The 18,246-nt window shown below is 42.5% G+C and overlaps 1 protein-coding gene across 1 annotated transcript in view; it reads left to right on the top strand.

Moving 5' to 3' along the window:
• Positions 1–8,481, top strand: part of LIN9 (lin-9 DREAM MuvB core complex component) — a 75,559-nt gene extending 67,078 nt beyond the window's left edge. The window contains exons 10-13 of the mRNA XM_049776505.1: positions 2,395–2,520; positions 6,637–6,816; positions 6,990–7,087; positions 7,741–8,481. Of these exons, the coding sequence (XP_049632462.1) occupies positions 2,395–2,520; positions 6,637–6,816; positions 6,990–7,087; positions 7,741–7,846 (510 nt within the window). The 3' untranslated portion in view covers positions 7,847–8,481. The remainder of the gene's footprint in view (positions 1–2,394; positions 2,521–6,636; positions 6,817–6,989; positions 7,088–7,740) is intronic.
• The last annotated feature ends 9,765 nt before the right edge of the window (positions 8,482–18,246 follow it).

Raw genomic sequence — 18,246 nt, 5'->3', positions numbered from 1 at the left:
TGCAAAGCAAATACCCTATGTGCTAAACTATAATTCTGATCCCAGGTGTTGTTTGTGTGTGATTTTTTTTGTTGTTTTGTTTGTTTCTTGGTTTTGGTTTTTGGGTCACACCCAGCAGTGCTCAGGGGTTACTCCTGGCTCTGTGCTCAGAAATCGCCCCTGGCAGGCACAGGGGACATATGGGATGCTGGGATTCGAACCACCGTCCTTCTGCATGAAAGGCAAATGCCTTACCTCCATGCTATCTCTCAGACCCCATGTATTTTTGCTTTTTAAGGGCTCAGTAGTACTTAACCATTACATGCTAGTCATCCCCTAACTTTACCATTTTGATACATATACATTTGGTTTTGGGCCACATACAGTGGTGCCCAGGACTTACTCCTGGTTCTGCTGCAGTCAGGGATCAATTTTGATGAATTCAGACCATATCTGGTGCTGGGGACCAAACCATGGTCAGCTTATGCAAGGCAAGCACCCTACCGACCATACTATTACTCCGGCCCTCTTAAATGTTTTTTTTTTTTTTACTCATAACAGTGTTGAACATAAAAGCTTCTTACCCAGTTCTGGGTAAAATAATATAGAGTTTTTCAATAATTCTGGTTTTAATCAACCAGTTCTGATTCTGCCAAAATAGATTTATCCTCAAAAACAGACTTAATGTTGTCCTTAGTGATCCTCAGTTTAATCCAAAAGAGAAGTAAGTTAAATTATTATGTCCTATGTATCATCACATATTTACAAAAATACTGATTTTGAAGCCAGAGATAGTATAGGAAGTAAGGCACTTGCCTTGTATGCTACTAACTTCATTTTCATACCTGACACTGTATATGGTTCCCCCAAAGCACCATCAGGGATCACCCCTATACACAGAGCTAGGAGTAGCCACTGAATACTGCTGGATGAAACACACACACACACACACACACACACACACAACTGATTTACACACACATACACACACACACACTGATTTTATGAGCTGGGAAGCTAACATAGGAGTTAAAGTACAAACTTAAATACTGACAACTGCACTTTACTTGTGGGCATCACATGGTCACTCTAAGCCGAATGCCACCTGACATCACTGGAATAGTTTGATTAAGCCCCAGCCAGCTTTGCAGGGCCAAGCAGCACCACATCCTTGGGTCCTTACATTGAACAGTCGGCTTGATTATCCACCTGTCTGAGAATTGCCAGGGGTAGCCTCTAGATCCCCTGAGCACTGCTTGGGAGACTTAAAAAAATAAGATGAAGTGTTAATATTTTGGATTTGTGCTTACTCCACAAAAAGTAAGGCTTCATTAGGAAGGGAAAAATATGGAAAGTATTAATGATAAATTTAAATGTAGATTATCCTGGATATGATTCCACTCTTAATTCAAAGTTTCCCTTCCCTAATTTATCTGTGACATTCTCTTCTTTCCTCTTTCCCTGCATCAGGACCACTGTGCGGAGGATTTCTGGCCTATGCAATCTGGCTTCAAATCCCACTTTCTGACTACTAGCTCTGTTCTAGGGGTCTCCATTCCCCAAATCTAAAATAAAAATAAATATAATACCTTTGCCTTGAGATTGTTGTAAGGATTTAATAAGATCCCGTTAAGCACTTGTAGTAGTGCCTGGCACCTTGTTCAGCTCATCAGTATATGTGAACTGTTTTCATTTTTATCCTCATCATTAACTTATTAATACATTACTAAGACTGTGAAAGCTATTAAGTAAGAAATAAGTGCGGGGGCCGGGCGGTGGCGCTAGAGGTAAGGTGCCTGCCTTGCCTGCGCTAGCCTTGGATGGACCGTGGTTCAATCCCCCGGTTTCCCATATGGTCACCCAAGCCAGGAGCGACTTCTGAGTGCATAGCCAGGAGTAACCCCTGAGCGTCACCGGGTGTGGCCCAAAAACCAAAAAAAAAAAAGAAAGAAATAAGTGCACCATATCCAAGTGTGTACATGATTCTTGATCATTGCAACATCAACAAAAGGTTGGCAAGAAAAGGTACTTTAAACTCTGAGGCCAGGAAGATGACTTCATGATTGAGGTATCTGCTCTGCGAATGTGAGACCATGATTTTGATCATTGGTGTTGACACCTGTGCCAGGCACAATCCTGGCAGCTTTCTGAGACCACCAGAACAAAGCCAGATGTATGAATGCTGTAACTAGCAGGGGTGGCCCTGGGCTAGCTTCACAACTAAGAGGAAATGTACAAGCACTGTAGCCAGGAGTGCAACCCTTGATGAATGACCACTATAATCAGAGTGTGTGTGAGCACCATAGCCATGCATTTCTATGGCATGGATCATCTTAACCACAATTCAAAAGAGAGAAGAAAAGGAATGAAAATAACAGGCTAAATAACCCTTATCAAAATCTGTTTTCTCCTCAGAAATCGTATTCTATGCCCATTGGCATTGAATTTCAGCGAAGATATGCAACAATTGTTTTAGAACTTGAACAGCTGAACAAAGACCTTAACAAAGTCTTACATAAAGTTCAACAGTACTGTTATGAGGTAAGTAATGGTGTGAATTTCCCTTGGAGTGTTCCCTCCACTTTCTGTTTTTACATTTTTGGAAAATCCCTAATTAGCCAGTGTCTTGAAAATGTTTTGTTTTGTTTTGTTTTGTTTGGGGGCCACACCCGGTAACACTCAGGGGTTACTCCTGGCTATGCGCTCAGAAGTCGCTCCTGGCTTGGGGGACCATATGGGACGCCGGGGGATCGAACCACGGTCTGTCCAAGGCTAGCACAGGCAAGGCAGGCACCTTACCTCTAGTGCCACCTCCCGGCCTCTTGAAAGTGTTTTTTAGGGCCCGGAGAGATAGCACATCATTGTTTGCCTTGCAAGCAGCAGATCCAGGACCAAAGGTGGTTGGTTCGAATCCCGGTGTCCCATATGGTCCCCTGTGCCTGCCAGGAGCTATTTCTGAGCAGATAGCCAGGAGTAACCCCTGAACACCCCCGGGTGTGGCCCAAAAACTCAAAAAAAAAGTGTTGTTTTTTTTTGTGTGTGTGTGTGTGGTTTTTGGGTCACACCCGGCAGTGCTCAGGGGTTACTCCTCGCTCCATGCTCAGAATTTGCTCCTGGCAGGCACGGGGGACCATATGGGACGCTGGGATTCGAACCGATGACCTCTTGCATGAAAGGCAAACGCCTTACCTCCATGCTATCTCTCCAGCCCCAAAAAAAGTGTTTTTTAGAATCATATTTTATATATAGTTTTATATCTTACAGAATCAGCATTGAAGAATGCTTTATATAAAGTGTATATTAATTCTGCTCAGTTCTATTTTTTGTCTTTGTTTTGTCTTGGGGCCATATCCAGCAATGTTCAGAGGTTACTCCTAATTGCATTCAGGAATTACCCTGACAGTGCTCAGTGACCATCTCTCTCTCTTTCTCTCTCTCTCCCTCCCCCTCCCTCCCTCCCTCCCTCCCTCCCTCCCTTCTTGTCTCTCTTCTCTCAGCTGGATGTGTCAGTTATTGCCAGTTATTTTCTTGAATGTATTTGAATTATGAATTATAAGCACTCATAATTCACATATTTTATGATTTATATTCTTTTCCTTTTTTATATGTAGTTCCATCAAAATTTTTGTATTATGTGGCCTGAGAGATAGCATGGAGGTAAGGCGTTTGCCTTCCATGCAGAAGGTCATTGGTTCAAAGCTCGGCATCCCATATGGTCCCCCAAGCCTGCCAGGAGCAATTTCTGAGCACTGCCGGGTGTGACCCAAAAACAAAACAAAACAAAAAATTTGTATTTATTTTGGGGGTGAACTAGAGATATACCAGTGGGTTGAGCATGTTTTACATGCAGGAGATTCAGATTTGATCCCTGGTACTACAAGTTCCCTGAGCATCACCTGAAGTGACTCCTGAGCATAGAGCTGGGAGTAGCCCCTAAGTTCCCCAAGCTGTAGAAGAGGGAGAAATATACAAACCCATTTGTATGTTAATATTAAAAATTGGGGCCAGGGCCGGAGAGATAGCATGGAGGTAAGGCGTTTGCCTTTCATGCAGGAGGTCATCGGTTCGAATCCCGGCGTCCCATATGGTCCCCCGTGCCAGCCAGGAGCAATTTCTGAGCCTGGAGCCAGGAATAACCCCTGAGCACTGCCGGGTGTGACCCAAAAACCAAAAAAAAAAAAAAATTGGGGCCAGAGAGATAGCACAGCGGTAAGGTGTTTGCCTTGCATACAGAAGGATGGTGGTTCGAATCCTGGCGTCCCATATGGTCCCCTGAGCCTGCTGGGGGCGATTTCTGAACATAGAGCCAGGAGTAGCCCCTGAGCGCTACCGGATGTGCCCAAAAACATAAACAAAAACAAACAAAAAAAGAAATACTAAAAATTGGTAAGTATTCTAAAAATGTCAGGTTCATGAGGGACTGGAGAGAGAATACAGTGAGTAAGGGCCTTGCTTTGCACATGGTTGACCTGGATTCAATCTCTGGCACCCTATATAGTCCCCCTAAACACTGCCAAAAGTGATCCTTGAGTGCAGAGATAGGAGTAAGCCTTGAGTACTTCTGAGTATAGTTCCAAAACCAAAGGAAGTATATAACAAATGTCAAATTTGGGGGCCAGAGAGATAGCATAGAGGTAAGGCATTTGCCTTGCATGTAGAAGGACGGTGGTTTGAATCCCGGCATCCCATATGGTCCCCCAAGCCTGCCAGGAGAGATTTCTGAGCATAGAGCCAGAAGTAACCCCTGAGCGCTGCTGGTGTGACCCCCCCCCCCAGAAAAAAAAAAAAGGTCAAATTTGCATGAATGACAGAGGAACTGTTCCAGAATAAAGGAATCTAATGTTACACCCAAATATATTCGGGGGGAAATTAGCTTTTGTGTAGGACATTACTGGAATAATTAGTGATATTTGAATATGAGCCATTAGAAAATGATATTATATATATATATATATATATATGTTTAAATGTCCTAATTGTGACAAATATAGTGTAGTTATATTTAAAAAAATATTTTTTTACAAAAAAATTTTATTTTTATTACTCAAGCCAAGAGATAGTACAGCAGCAGCAGGTAGGGCACTTGCCTTAATACATTTGACCCAGATTTCTAGCATCCTATATGGTTCCACTTCCACCAGGAGTGATTCCTGAACCCAGAGCCAGGCATAACCCCTGGTAATCACCAGGTAGAGTTCAAAAAAAAAAAAAGCAAACAAACCCCTTCATATGCCCAAATATTCTTATTTGGGAAACAAATAGGATTATTTAGGAGTAAAGAGGCACAGTTGTTTGCTGCTTATACTTTTTTGTTTTGTTTTGTTTTGTTTTGGGGCCACACCCAGTGATGCTCTGGGATACTCCTGGCTATGCGCTCAGAAATTGCTCCTGGCTTGAGGGACCATATGGGATGCCCAGGAATCGAACCAAGGTCCATCCTGGGTCAGCCATGTGCAGGGCAAATGCCCTACTGCTCTGGTCCCTGCCACTTATTCTTGAGAAGTTAGGGGGGAAAAGTTATATACATAAACAGATCGAATGTTAAGTCAAAGTCAACCACAATGACTTTGGTAAAAGGTTATCAAGATTCTTTTGCTGTATTCTTCTCTAGAAATATGAAATTAGGTTAAAGTTAAAAGAACATAAATACAATACAAATTGGAAAGAAAAATTCTGTTAAATGAGAAAAGGCTTCTAGGATAAGAATGAAAACCTTGGGTCGGAGAGATAGCATGGAGGTAGGGCATTTGTCTTGCATGCAGAAGAACATTGGTTCGAATCCCGGAATCTCATGGTCCCCCCTGTGGTGTACCAAGACCCACCCATATCTGGGAGGAGTTTTGGGAACCGGATAATAGGTGTAACTACCTGCAAGACCTCCCATTTCTGGGAGGGGTCTGGAAAAGGATAGATAAACCTCTGAGCCAGGGGATTCGGCCCTTTTGCCGTTTCTCCCTTGGCGCATGAAAATATTTAAAAAAGGGGGAAATGTGGTGTACCCCAAGACCCACCCATATCTGGGAGGAGTTTTGGGAACCGGATAATAGGTGTAACTACCTGCAAGACCTCCCATTTCTGGGAGGGGTCTGGAAAAGGATAGATAAACCTCTGAGCCAGGGGATTCGGCCCTTTTGCCGTTTCTCTCTTGGCCCGGCTTGGCTTCCTGGCTTTTGGATCTTTGGGCCGCATGGAGCCCAAAGGGAAGATGGCTAACAGGAGATAAGATGCAGGGCTAGCAAAATATAGCTGAATGCTTAAAAGGTTGACATAGGCCACACACCTGTGGTGGCTAGGGCATAAATAAAGATGATTCTTCCTGAAGCCTGCGTGTGAGTGATTTCGCCTTTCACCTGGGCCTGGAACTCGCCGGCTGCATGGAGGTTGCAGAGCCATGTGGGCTGGATGGCATCATCCACCATCCAGCCCCATCGTTAATTATTTAATACAACACCCCCCGACCCTGCCAGGAACGATTTCTGAGTGTAGAGCCAGGAGTAACCCCTGAGCGCTGCTGGATGTGACCCAAAAAACAAAAACAAAAAAAAGAATGAAACTTTTTTCTTTATAAATGCTAGTTTAGTGAAAATCAAAATCTGAGGCACACAGATTATTATGGTTTTTGAAAGTACATCTTATGTTTCAATCATCCTTATTCAGCTTGCTCCAGACCAGGGCCTTCAGCCTGCAGATCAGCCAACAGACATGAGACGAAGATGTGAGGAAGAAGCACAGGAAATTGTTCGGCATGCAAATTCCTCAACAGGACAGCCCTGTGTTGAAAATGAAAATCTTACAGACTTAATATCCAGGCTCACAGCTATTTTATTACAAATTAAGGTACATTTCACAAAAAACTTTTTCTTAAGTTGACACCTAAATAAACTAAATAACTATGTGTTAGAAAATTATAATCAAAAAAAAAAAAGAAAATTATAATCCACAGACTATAGCAAGTATTTTTGTCTTATTTGAACTATGATTCATTTAAATTTTGTAATATTTTCCTTTAGTGTCTAGCAGAAGGAGGAGACCTGAATTCCTTTGAATTCAAATCACTTACAGATTCATTAAATGATATCAAGAATACAATAGATGCTTCTAATATCAGGTAATTTATTAGATATACCTTAATCAATTTTATACTGAGTTATCGTAGTTTCCATTTTAGGTTTTAAGAGTTACTATATGATGTAGGCATATAATGTAATTCTTTAAAAATTATAAAACTTGGGCCCGGAGAGATAGCACAGCGGTGTTTGTCTTACAAGCAGCCGATTCAGGACCTAAGGTGGTTGGTTCGAATCCCGGTGTCCCATATGGTCCCCCATGCTTGCCAGGAGCTATTTCTGAGCAGACAGCCAGGAGTGACCCCTGAGCACCACCTGGTGTGGCCCAAAAACCAAAAAAAAAAAAAAAAAAAAATTATAAAACTTATAAGAGAGCTTTATAGTTATTCAGAATAGGGATTTCATGTGGCTTTTTTGAAATAAAGGACTCAGAAGACATTTAATATTCAGATTTTAATCTAACATGGGAGTTTAACTTAGAAGTTTGCCTAGAGATTCATCCTCTTAGTCTTATTCTATGGCTCCTTTATTTCTATAGAACAGAAATTGTCTATTAATACTAAATGCGGCTATCTATAATGTAATGGGGAGAGTTAGTCCATGCCTGAGGTCTTTTTCTTAGCAATTTCCTAACCAAAATTCAGTTCTTCCTTTTAAAACATTTAAGTGTTAATTATTTTTATTCTTCCTTTAGTTGTTTTCAGAATAATGTAGAAATCCATGTTGCACACATTCAGAGCGGCCTGAGCCAGATGGGAAACTTACATGCCTTTGCAGCAAATAATACCAACAGAGACTGAGTCGAAGATTCCATTACTCAACTGCAGAGGACATTGTTTTTGAAAAGTTCCTTTCCTTTATATAGGCTTCCAACACCAAATAACCTACCTTCTGGAAAACAAGAGAAATATAAATCTTCAAATAAGGCATTTTAACATACTGTACTGCTTCTTAAACCAGCATTGCTGACCAGCATTATATTTATTTTCTTTTATTATTCAGCTGTATTAGCATTGCTTACGTCACATGTTTATTAGCAAGTATTTTAAAACAGAAAATGTCTAAATGTAATAGGATTTCACAGAAGACTGTTGACTTTTTCTTTGTGCATGAATCGAACACTTGCAGATAACTACTGAAATTGAGACTATGAAGAAACATGGCCTTTGTGTTCATATGTGCAACAATGTGAAAATATCTAGAAAATCACAATTCCAGATTCTTTAGTTGTTCACAATCTCAGTCTTCAAAAGATAACATTCTAAGATACAAGAAGTCCTAGTTGTAAGGAAGCCTCTGGAATATAGATAGGAAATATGGACTTAACAAGTATATGTGATATATACTTGCAGTGTGACATGGTTTTATAGATCATTTTATAATATTTTAATTTATCATAATTTATAAAGAAACCTTTGTTGTTTGTCTGTTGAAAGAAAATGAAGGAGCAGGAAAAAAGAACATTACTGCCAAATGCTTAATTCCAGCAGATGAATTTGGCATGTCTTCCCATCAATTCAGGGTGATGGTACTTGATAACACACTATTTTCATATTTTTTGTTTATTTGCACAACATTTGAGCCAGATTATTGGTTCAAATCCAACAATTTATAAAGTAAAAACATTTTATAAGGAAACATATAATGAGTGCTATGAAATGCAGAAAAGGTTTGTATTTGATTGTGGGGTTTTTTTCATTTGTTTTGATTTTTTTTTGTAAGGAAAAATCCTGCCTAAAAATGTTAATCTTGTAAAAGTATGTATTTTGAATTTTGTTTTAAAATAGGGTATTATAAAGTCAAAATATAATAAATTGTTTTCAGATTTGGAGTTTAAGATAGAGCTGTAGAAGTGGCTTTGATTCTTTCAGATGTCTCATAAAATGAGACTTTTTATACGTTAATGTATAATAAAACAAACAAGCTTATTTTCCATTTGAAATTTTTGTATAGCTTAAAAATGCTTCCATATTCTTTGTTGGTAATGTGCTACTGCAACACTTTAGTGCAGAGTTTATATTTAGCTAAACTTTACGTTAATTAAGAAATGCATAAATCTTTTATTCTTAATATTTGTAATTCTAAATAAATTGATCTATGAAATTTATATTGTCTTTTTTTTTTTAATTCAGTTACAACTTTAATATCCTTCTAGGGACTGTAGTGACAGCACAGTAGTAGGGCGTTTGCCTTGTGCACTGCCAACTCGGGACGAACGTGGGTTTGATCCCCGGCGTCCCATTTGGTCTCCCAACTCTGCCAGAAGTGATTTCTGAGCACAGAGCCAGGAGTAACCAACCCAAAATAATAATAATAATAATAATAATAAATATTTTTCTAAAACAGTTCTAAAGAACTATTGCTACTAAATTATAAATATCTTGTTTTTGTTTTTGGGTCACTGCTGGCTCTGCACTCAGAAATCACTCCTGGCAGGCTCAGAGGACTATATGGGATGCCAGGAATCAAACTAGGGTCTGTCCTGTGTTGGCCTCGTGAAAGACAAATACCTTACTCCTGTGCTATCACTCCAGCCCCTATACATACTTTTTTTTTCTTTTTTTGTTTGTTTGTTTTTGGGCCACATCTGGTGATGCTTAGGAGTTACTCCTGGCTATGTGCTCAGAAATTCCTCCTGGCTTGGGGGACCATATGCGATGCTGGGGGATCAAACCGTGGTACATCCTAGGTTTGTGCATGCAAGGAAGATGCCCTACAACTTGCACCATTGCTCCAGCCCCTATAACTACATATTTTTAACATAGCACACATGCTTAGGAATCTCCTGGCAGTGCCATAGATCCGTTGGGGGTCAGCTGTGTGCAGGCAAACACCTTAATACTATTTGTCTGGCTTCCTAAATTATATTTTTTTCAAAGAAATTATCATTTTGTTTTATTTGGTATATTTGGAGGTGCACATGTGCTCCTGTTTTAAGGTTACATCCAGCTCTGCTCTCAGGAGTACTCCTGGAATATTCAGAGGACCATAAGGGATTGAACCTAAGTTGACTGCATGCAAGGCAAACACTCTACCAACTGTACTAGAGCTTTGACCCACAGGAATGATAGATAAGTTATTTGACTAAAAAGCCTTAATTTTTATTCTGTTAATTTTCCTTAAGCTCTGTCACTTAAAGCCTTGTTTTATTCTTTTTTTTTGGGGGGGGGGTCACACCCGGCGGTGCTCAGGGGCTGTCTGCTCAGAAATAACTCCTGGCAGGCACGGGGGACCATATGGGACACCGGAATTCGAACCAACCACCTTAGGTCCTGGATCAGCTGTTTGCAAGGCAAACACCACTGTGCTATCTCTCTGGGCCCCTTGTTTTATTCTTATTTAAGCACTGAAATGTCTGTTAGCAGGGACTATACCTGAATTACATTAGAATTTTGGTGTGGCCCACACTAGTGGTGTTCAGTAGTTTTGTTTTTTGTTTTTTTGAATATGGAATGCTTCACAAGTTTGCATGTCATTCCTTGCACAGGGCAATGCTAATCTATGTATCATTCCAACAGGCCTTACTTTTGAAGAATGAGCACTCAGGGATCACTCTTGGTGGTGCTGAGGGAGCATATGGCATATCATAGATGAAACCCAGTTTAGCCACATACAAGGGCAAGGGCCATATTTACTGTACTATCACTGCAGCCCAATACATTAGTTTGGTTTTGGTTTTTAGGCCACACCTGGTGACACTCAGGGGTTAATCCTGGCTCTGTGCTCAGAAATTACTCCTGGTAGGTCAGAGGACCATATGGGATACTGGGGATTGAACCCAGGTTGGCCACCTGTAGAGCAAAAGCTATATCCACAGTGTGTTACTCTGGCCTCTAAAAATTTTTAAGATGCCTTACTGCTTGCACCACCACTCCAGCCCCTTCAAATTTTTATTTGAAGAAATGTTTGTTATATAGCTATTTGAAGTCAATTGTACTTTAATTTTTATAATGCTACTTTTGCTTAACACATTTTTGGAGCTCTATGAAAACTATCAAAGCTAAATTGAACAAATACTTTTGGGTGTTTAGTAGACTAAGTTCTACATTTAGTTAGAAAAAAACCAGGTGGGGCCCGGAGAGATAGCACAGCAGTGTTTGCCTTGCAAGCAGCCGATCCAGGACCAAAGGTGGTTGGTTCGAATCCTGGTGTCCCATATGGTTCCCCCCCCCACCCCCCCACCCCCGTGCCTGCCAGGAGCTATTTCTGAGCAGACAGCCAGGAGCAACCCTTGAGCACCACCGGGTGTGGCCCAAAAAAACAAAAGAAAAAATCAGGTGGGTCAGAGAGATAGCATGGAGGTAAGGTGTTTGCCTTGCATGCAGAAGGACGATGGTTCAAATCCTGGCATCCCATATGGTCCCCTGTGCCTGCCAGGGGCAATTTGTGAGCATAGAGCCAGGAGTAACCCCTGAGCGCTGCTGAGTGTGACCCAAAAGACAAAGAAAAAATCAGGTTTCATTATTACTACTGTCTCAACCAAAAAGGTTTTCCTTTCAGTTTTTCTTGCTTAAAAGTCATGCACCTGGGCCCGGAGAGATAGCACAGTGGCGTTTGCCTTGCAAGCAGCCAATCCAGGACCAAAGGTGGTTGGTTCGAATCCCGGTGTCCCATATGGTCCCCCGTGCCTGCCAGGAGCTATTTCTGAGCAGACAGCCAGGAGTAACCCCTGAGCACTGTCGGGTGTGCCCCCCCCCCAAAAAAAAAAAGTCATGCACCTTCCTTTGTCTTCATCATCACCACCCCTCAGTCCCACTCTCATCAAACTCTCCTGAAACACTGTAATCAATTCCTGGTCTCCAGTCGGTCTCCTCAAATGTAGCCATAATTCCAAAATGGGGAAAAAAAAATCAGTCATGTTATCCCTATTTAAAGTCTTGTGGCCTTGAGACAAATTCAGAACTTTTCTTTTCTTTTTTTTTTTTTTTTTTTTTTTTGGTTTTTGGGCCACACCCGGTGACGCTCAGGGGTTACTCCTGGCTATGTGCTCAGAAGTCCTTCCTGGCTTGGGGAACCATATGGGATGCCGGGGGATCGAACCGCGGTCCGTCCAAGGCTAGCGCAGGTAAGGCAGACACCTTACCTCTAGCGCCACCGCCCGGCCCCCAGAACTTTTCTAAGATCTGCAAAGCCATGAATGCATGGCCGGTCTCTCCATGCTACTCCTCATTACCCAGGGCCTTTCCACTCGAAGTCCTCCCGTGTTTTCTTTTCTCTTCACCTGGTAATTCTTGATCAACACATCTGATTTTCAGCATCATGTTCTCAAACAGCTTTCCTTAACCACATCACACTGTCCCTAGATATGTACACGTCCTGATAAAACTCTCCTTCCAGCACTTACCACATTAGCAATAATAAAATTATACAAATTTCTTTTCTCTACACATTGATCTTTTAATTCTATGAGGGAAGAAATTGGTTTAGGAAACCTTTCTATTCCAGACCTTATATAAAGTCTGTTCATGGGGCTGGAGTGATATACAGCAGTAGGGCGTTTGCCTTGCACAAGGCCACCCAGGACAGACCTGGGTTCAGTCCCCTGCGTTCCGTATGGTCCCCCAAGCCAGGAGCTATTTCTGAGCGCATAGCTAGGCATAATCCCTGAGCATCACTGGGTGTGGCCCAAAAACAAAACAAAAAAAGTGTTCATAAGTACCAAGTATAAGTAACAGTGCCACTTTGCATAAGAATATGATCTTTCGGCCTGGAGAGATAGCACAGCGGCGTTTGCCTTGCAAGCAGCCAATCCTGGACCAAAGGTGGTTGGTTCGAATCCCGGTGTCCCATATGGTCCCCCGTGCCTGCCAGGAGCTATTTCTGAGCAGACAGCCAGGAGTAACCTCTGAGCATCGCCGGGTGTGGCCCAAAAACCAAAAAAAAAAAAAAAAGAATATGATCTTTCTTGAATTCTTTAAAATGAGACAGTATTCTCCCATAAATGAAGAAATTACTTTAGAAGTTGCCTTTGAACCATCACATTAGCCATTATCCTAATTCAACAGAGCAGCCCAATATAGAAGTGAATGGTAATGGATAAATGAGATGTGTTGGTTTAGTTCTAATTTTGAGTCTTCCCATTAATTATCTGTATCATTATGAACTACTGTTTAAGTTTCTCTGCAAAATGGCACTAGTTTCTACCATATGTAGAAATTGTGAGATAGTACAGTGGGTAGGGCACCTGCTAACATGGGTTCAATCATCATCCCATATGGTCCTCCAAACCCCCTAGGAGTGATCATTGAGCACAGAACAAGGCATAAACCTAGAGTACCACTGGATGTAGCACAAAAGCAAACAAATAAAAGATGTCTCTAAGGTGTTTAGCAATTTTGGGTCTTTCAAGAGTTAGACGCTTCTGGAGCCAGAGCAATAGCATAGCGGTAAAGGGTGCCTTGCACGCGGCCAACACAGGATAGACCCCGGTTTGAATCCTGGCATCTTATATAGTCCCCTGAGCCTGCCAGGACTACTTCTGAGCATAGAGCCAGGAGTAACCCCTAAGTGCTGCCAATTGTAACCCCAAAAACAAGAAAAAACTACTGTTCTTAGAGAGCCTATAATTTTTTAATGTGACAAGATTTAAGTATATGTGTTGAGACTTACTCTCCAGCAAACAAGTATAATATAAAATTAATAAGCTAATAAGACGTTTTTTTTCCTTTTGTTTTTTGGGTTACACCCAGGAGCTTAGGGGTCACTTCCTGGCTTGAACTGCTGGTAGTGATTGAAATCAAGTCCAGACCTACTACATACAGAACGTGTGTTCTAGTCTATTGAGCCATCTCTCACAAAGACTTACTTTGGGGGGTGGTGGGCTGGGAGAAGAGGTTTGGGGCAAATTCACCAGGACTCAAGGGACCATGTTGCAGTTCCAGAGATTACTCCAGCCCCCAAGATTTGTTAATGGTCTTATAAATGAGTGTATATATAGCAGCTTATTTGACATGTCAGGTCTAAATGTCAAGAAAGCCCTACATGATGTGGCTCTAAAGTGGCCCTGAGTCAAGATTTAGCTCATTTTTGTGTTTAGTGCTTAATACTAGGTAATATTTATCACATCGTTTTTTTTTTTGTTTCAGGTAGGTTTTTAAGTCAAGTCTACCTGAAGCCTAAACTGTGTCCCTAGTGAATTGTGTAGTAGTTTGCCACTACCCTTGAAAGTAACGGCCGGGGCTGGAGAGATAGCATGGAGGTAGGACGTTTGCCTTGGATGCAGAAGGATGGTGGTTCAAATCCCGGCATCCTTATGGTCCCTCGAGCCTGCCAGGAGCGATTTCTGAGCGTAGAGCAGGAGTTACCCCTGAGCAGGAGTAACCTCTGAGTGCTGCCGGGTATGATCCAAAAATCAAAAAAGACAGAGGGAGGGAAGGAGGGAGGGAGGGGAGGAAGAAGGAAGGAAGGGAGGGAGGGAGGGAGGGAAGGAGGGAGGGAGGGAGGGAAAAAAGTGAAGTCCACTTGGAAGTCACCAATATGAAAATGAGGGTGACTGGCATGTGTAGCCTAGTTCAGGCTCTTCTAGTAACAAGCAAAATGTGAGTGCTGGCCCCTGCCATAACCTCTCCTGAGCCTTCTCCAAAGCGTAGTTTACAAAGAAATCTTACTTCTTATTACCTCATGTCCAGTCTCATCTGGTAGGTTGCTTGTCTAGCATGCAGTGAACCTGGGCTCAATCCATGTCATCTCATGGTTCCCCGAGCCTGCCAGGAGCGATTTCTGAGCACAGAGCCAGGAGTAACCCCTGAGTGCTGCCAGATGAGGCAAGAAAAAAATTTTTTTTTTCTCCCTCTGGGACAGGAGCTATGATAGCACAGCGGTAGGGCATTTGCCTTGCATGTGGCTGACTCAGGACAGACCTGGTTTCGATACCTGTGTCCCATATGATCCCCTGAGCCAGAAGGGATTTCTGAGCGCATAGCCAAAAGTAATCCCTGAGCATCACTGGGTGTGGCCCAAAAACAACAAGAGCAACAAAACTTATCTCCCACTAATTTTTATTTTATTTTTGTTTTTGTTTTTGTGGGGGGGGGGGTACTCCCAGCTATGCTCAGGGAGTGGCTCTATGTTCAGAAATCGCTCCTGTCAGGCTCGGGGGACCATATGGGATGCCGGGATTTGAACCACCATCCTTCTGCATATAAGGCAAACGTCTTACCTCCATGCTATCTCTCTGGCCCCTCCGGGTAATTTTTAAACAGTAGTTTACATTTTGTGTTTTGTTGTTGTTGTTGGGGGGGTCCCATACTTGGCAGTGCTCAGGACTTCTTTCTAGCTGTGTACTCATAGATAATGTCTGGCAGGATTCAGATAACTATATGAGATGCCAGGGATTGAACCTGATTTGATCATGTGCAAGGCAAGCACCTAAACTACTGTGCTATCTTTCTGGCACAGTAATATGTAAATTGAGAAAGAGAATTATGAAATTGCATGAAATAAAGGCATGCTCTTAACCAAGTTAAAAATCTGCAGTGGGACTAGAACAATAGTACAACAGGTAGTGCATTTGCCTTGCACATAGCCAACCAAGGTTCAAACCCCAGCATCTCATGGTACCCCAAGCCTGCCAAGAGTAATTGTGAGTATAAAGCAAGGAGTAACCCCTGAGCATTGCTGGGTGTGGCCAAAAAAAAAAAAAAAAAAAAGGGCCCGGAGAGATAGCACAGCGGTGTTTGCCTTGCAAGCAGCCAATCCAGGACCAAAGGTGGTTGGTTCGAATCCCAGTGTCCCATATGGTCCCCCGTGCCTGCCAGGAGCTATTTCTGAGCAGACAGCCAGGAGTAACCCCTGAGCACCGCCGGGTGTGACCCAAAAACCAAAAAAAAAAAAAAAAAAAAAAAAACAACTACAGAAAAATAATCTCTGCGCTGTCCTGCAGACTGCAGGCTACAAATTCTTATTTTCAGAAACATAGAAATGTTTTTCAAGGTCATACAATATTGAGCCATCAAGGAATACCACTATGCTAAGTGACGTTAAAAGAATATACACTGTTGGGCCCGCAGAGATAGCACAGCGGTGTTTGCCTTGCAAGCAGCCGATCCAGGACCAAAAGTAGTTGGTTCGAATCCCGGTGTCCCATATGGTCCCCCATGCCTGCCAGGAGCTATTTCTGAGCAGACAGCCAGAAGGAACCCCTGAGCACCACTGAGTGTGGCCCAAAAAACCAAAAAAAGAATATACACTGCTTTTTAAAGTGCTCCGGGGGTATTCCTGGCTTCATCTCTATGCTCAAGAATCATGCCTTGGGGCCAGAGAGATAGCATGGAGGTAAGGCGTTTGCCTTTCATGCAGGAGGTCATCGGTTCAAATCCCAGCGCCCCATATAGTCCCCTGTGCCTGCCAGGAGCAATTTCTGAGCCTGGAGCCAGAAATAACCCCTGAGCACTGCCAGGTGTGACCCAAAAAAAAAAAAAAAAAAAAAAAAAGAATCATGCCTGGCTCTCAGGGGAACATGCCAGGGTGTCAGGAATCAATCAAGGAAAGCCATGTGCAAGAGTCTTAGTTCTTGTACCAGCTCCCCTCAAAAGATATATATATTTAAACAGAACTACAATGAAACATTTGTGGAAAATATTTAATAATCCACTGAGTTGCACAGAAGTATAATAAAAGTGCTAAGGGTAATGTTGGAGTGATTGAAGTAACAGGTACTAAAAGGATTAGAGAAGAGGGGTAGATATGTTAAATGTTTTGAAAGAGGTATTTGTTTGATTACAAAACTAAGAGGCAAGCCAAGAGTTAGGTTTAGTGGTTCAGCGCATGATTTGCACACAATGGGCCTGGAATCTATCTCCTGCACCACACACACACACCAAAAAAACCCTAAAGGACTGACTTTGGATGAGCAAGTAGCCTCAACAGAATCTGCATAACTACCCACACATTCACTGAGGTCATCTATCAGGGTGGATAACTGAAAGATTTTTTGTTTTGTTTTTTGGGCCACACCCAGTGACGCTCAGGGGTTACTCCTGGCTAGGTGCTCAGAAATCGCTCCTGGCTAGGGGGACCATATGGAACGCTGTGGGATCAGTGCGTGCAAGGTAAATGCCCTACCGCTTGCACATAGCTCTGGCTCCCAAGGATAACTGAAAGATTTTTATAAATTCTTGCAATTGGAGGCCACTACAGGTTGATTTTTTGGGTCACACCTGGCAGCGCTCAGGGGTTACTCCTGGGTTCTACTCAGAAATCGCTTCTGGCAGGCTCGGGAGACCTATGGGATTCCAGGATTTGAACCACTGACTGCATGCAAGGCAAACGCCCTACCTCCATGCTATCTCTCCGGCCCCCCACTACAGGTTTTTAACAAGAGTTCCTTTCAAGTAAGAGGAACTAGAGGTAGGTGGCTTGAAATCTGAATGCAGTATCTGGATCTACAAATAAATGTAAAGCTGACAGGCTAAATTTAAAAAGCAGCATGTGGATCAGAGATAGGTATTTGGTCACACATAGCCAACCCAGGTTTTATCCCCGGCACCAAATAAGGTTCCTAGAGTTATGCACAGAGCCAAAAGTAAGCCCTCGGTATAGCCAATTATAGCCCTCCCCCCCAAAAAAAAGACAAAAAGAAAACATGTTTTGAAAAAAAGCATCTTGGTGATAAGGTGAGGACTGAAGAAGAGCCCGAGTGAGTTTAAGGTTATAAACCTTGGAGGATCCTTGAGACAGCAGCTGTCAAGCACAAGGAGAAACTGAGTCAGGCTGAGTTCTTAATAAGACAATGAGTTCTAAAAACCCAGACCCCGGCTAGAGCAATAGCACAGAAGGTAGGGTGTCTGCCTTGCACACAGCCAACTTGGGTTCGATCCCTGGCATCTTATATGGTTCCCAGAACCTTCCAGGAATAATTTCTGACTGCAGAGCCAAGAGTAACCTCTGAGCACAGCAGGGTATAGCCCAAAAACAAACAAAACCCAGTCCCCAGAAGTATAAACTACTGGTTCTGGGAAGTGGCCTGAATTGAATGTGCAGATTTGGAGGTACACAAGTAAACCATAATACTAGAACTCTTAAGAAATGCAAACTATAAAGACAGGTTATGGGTAAAGGTTCACAGGGGAAAGGGGAGAGTTGACTAAACCATCATCCAGGTTATAGTTTAGCATGGCTTGTCCCTAACATGGGAGCAGGAAGGACAGTACTCTTCTGTGTCTCTCTGGCTGCCTCTGGCTTCAGAATTCTCCCAGAATCC

The sequence above is a fragment of the Suncus etruscus genome, chromosome 7, assembly GCF_024139225.1.
Source record: "Suncus etruscus isolate mSunEtr1 chromosome 7, mSunEtr1.pri.cur, whole genome shotgun sequence".
NCBI classification, from domain to species: Eukaryota; Metazoa; Chordata; class Mammalia; order Eulipotyphla; family Soricidae; genus Suncus; species Suncus etruscus.
Note: the sequence above shows the minus strand (reverse complement) of the source record. Positions and strands in the feature narration are given on the sequence as shown.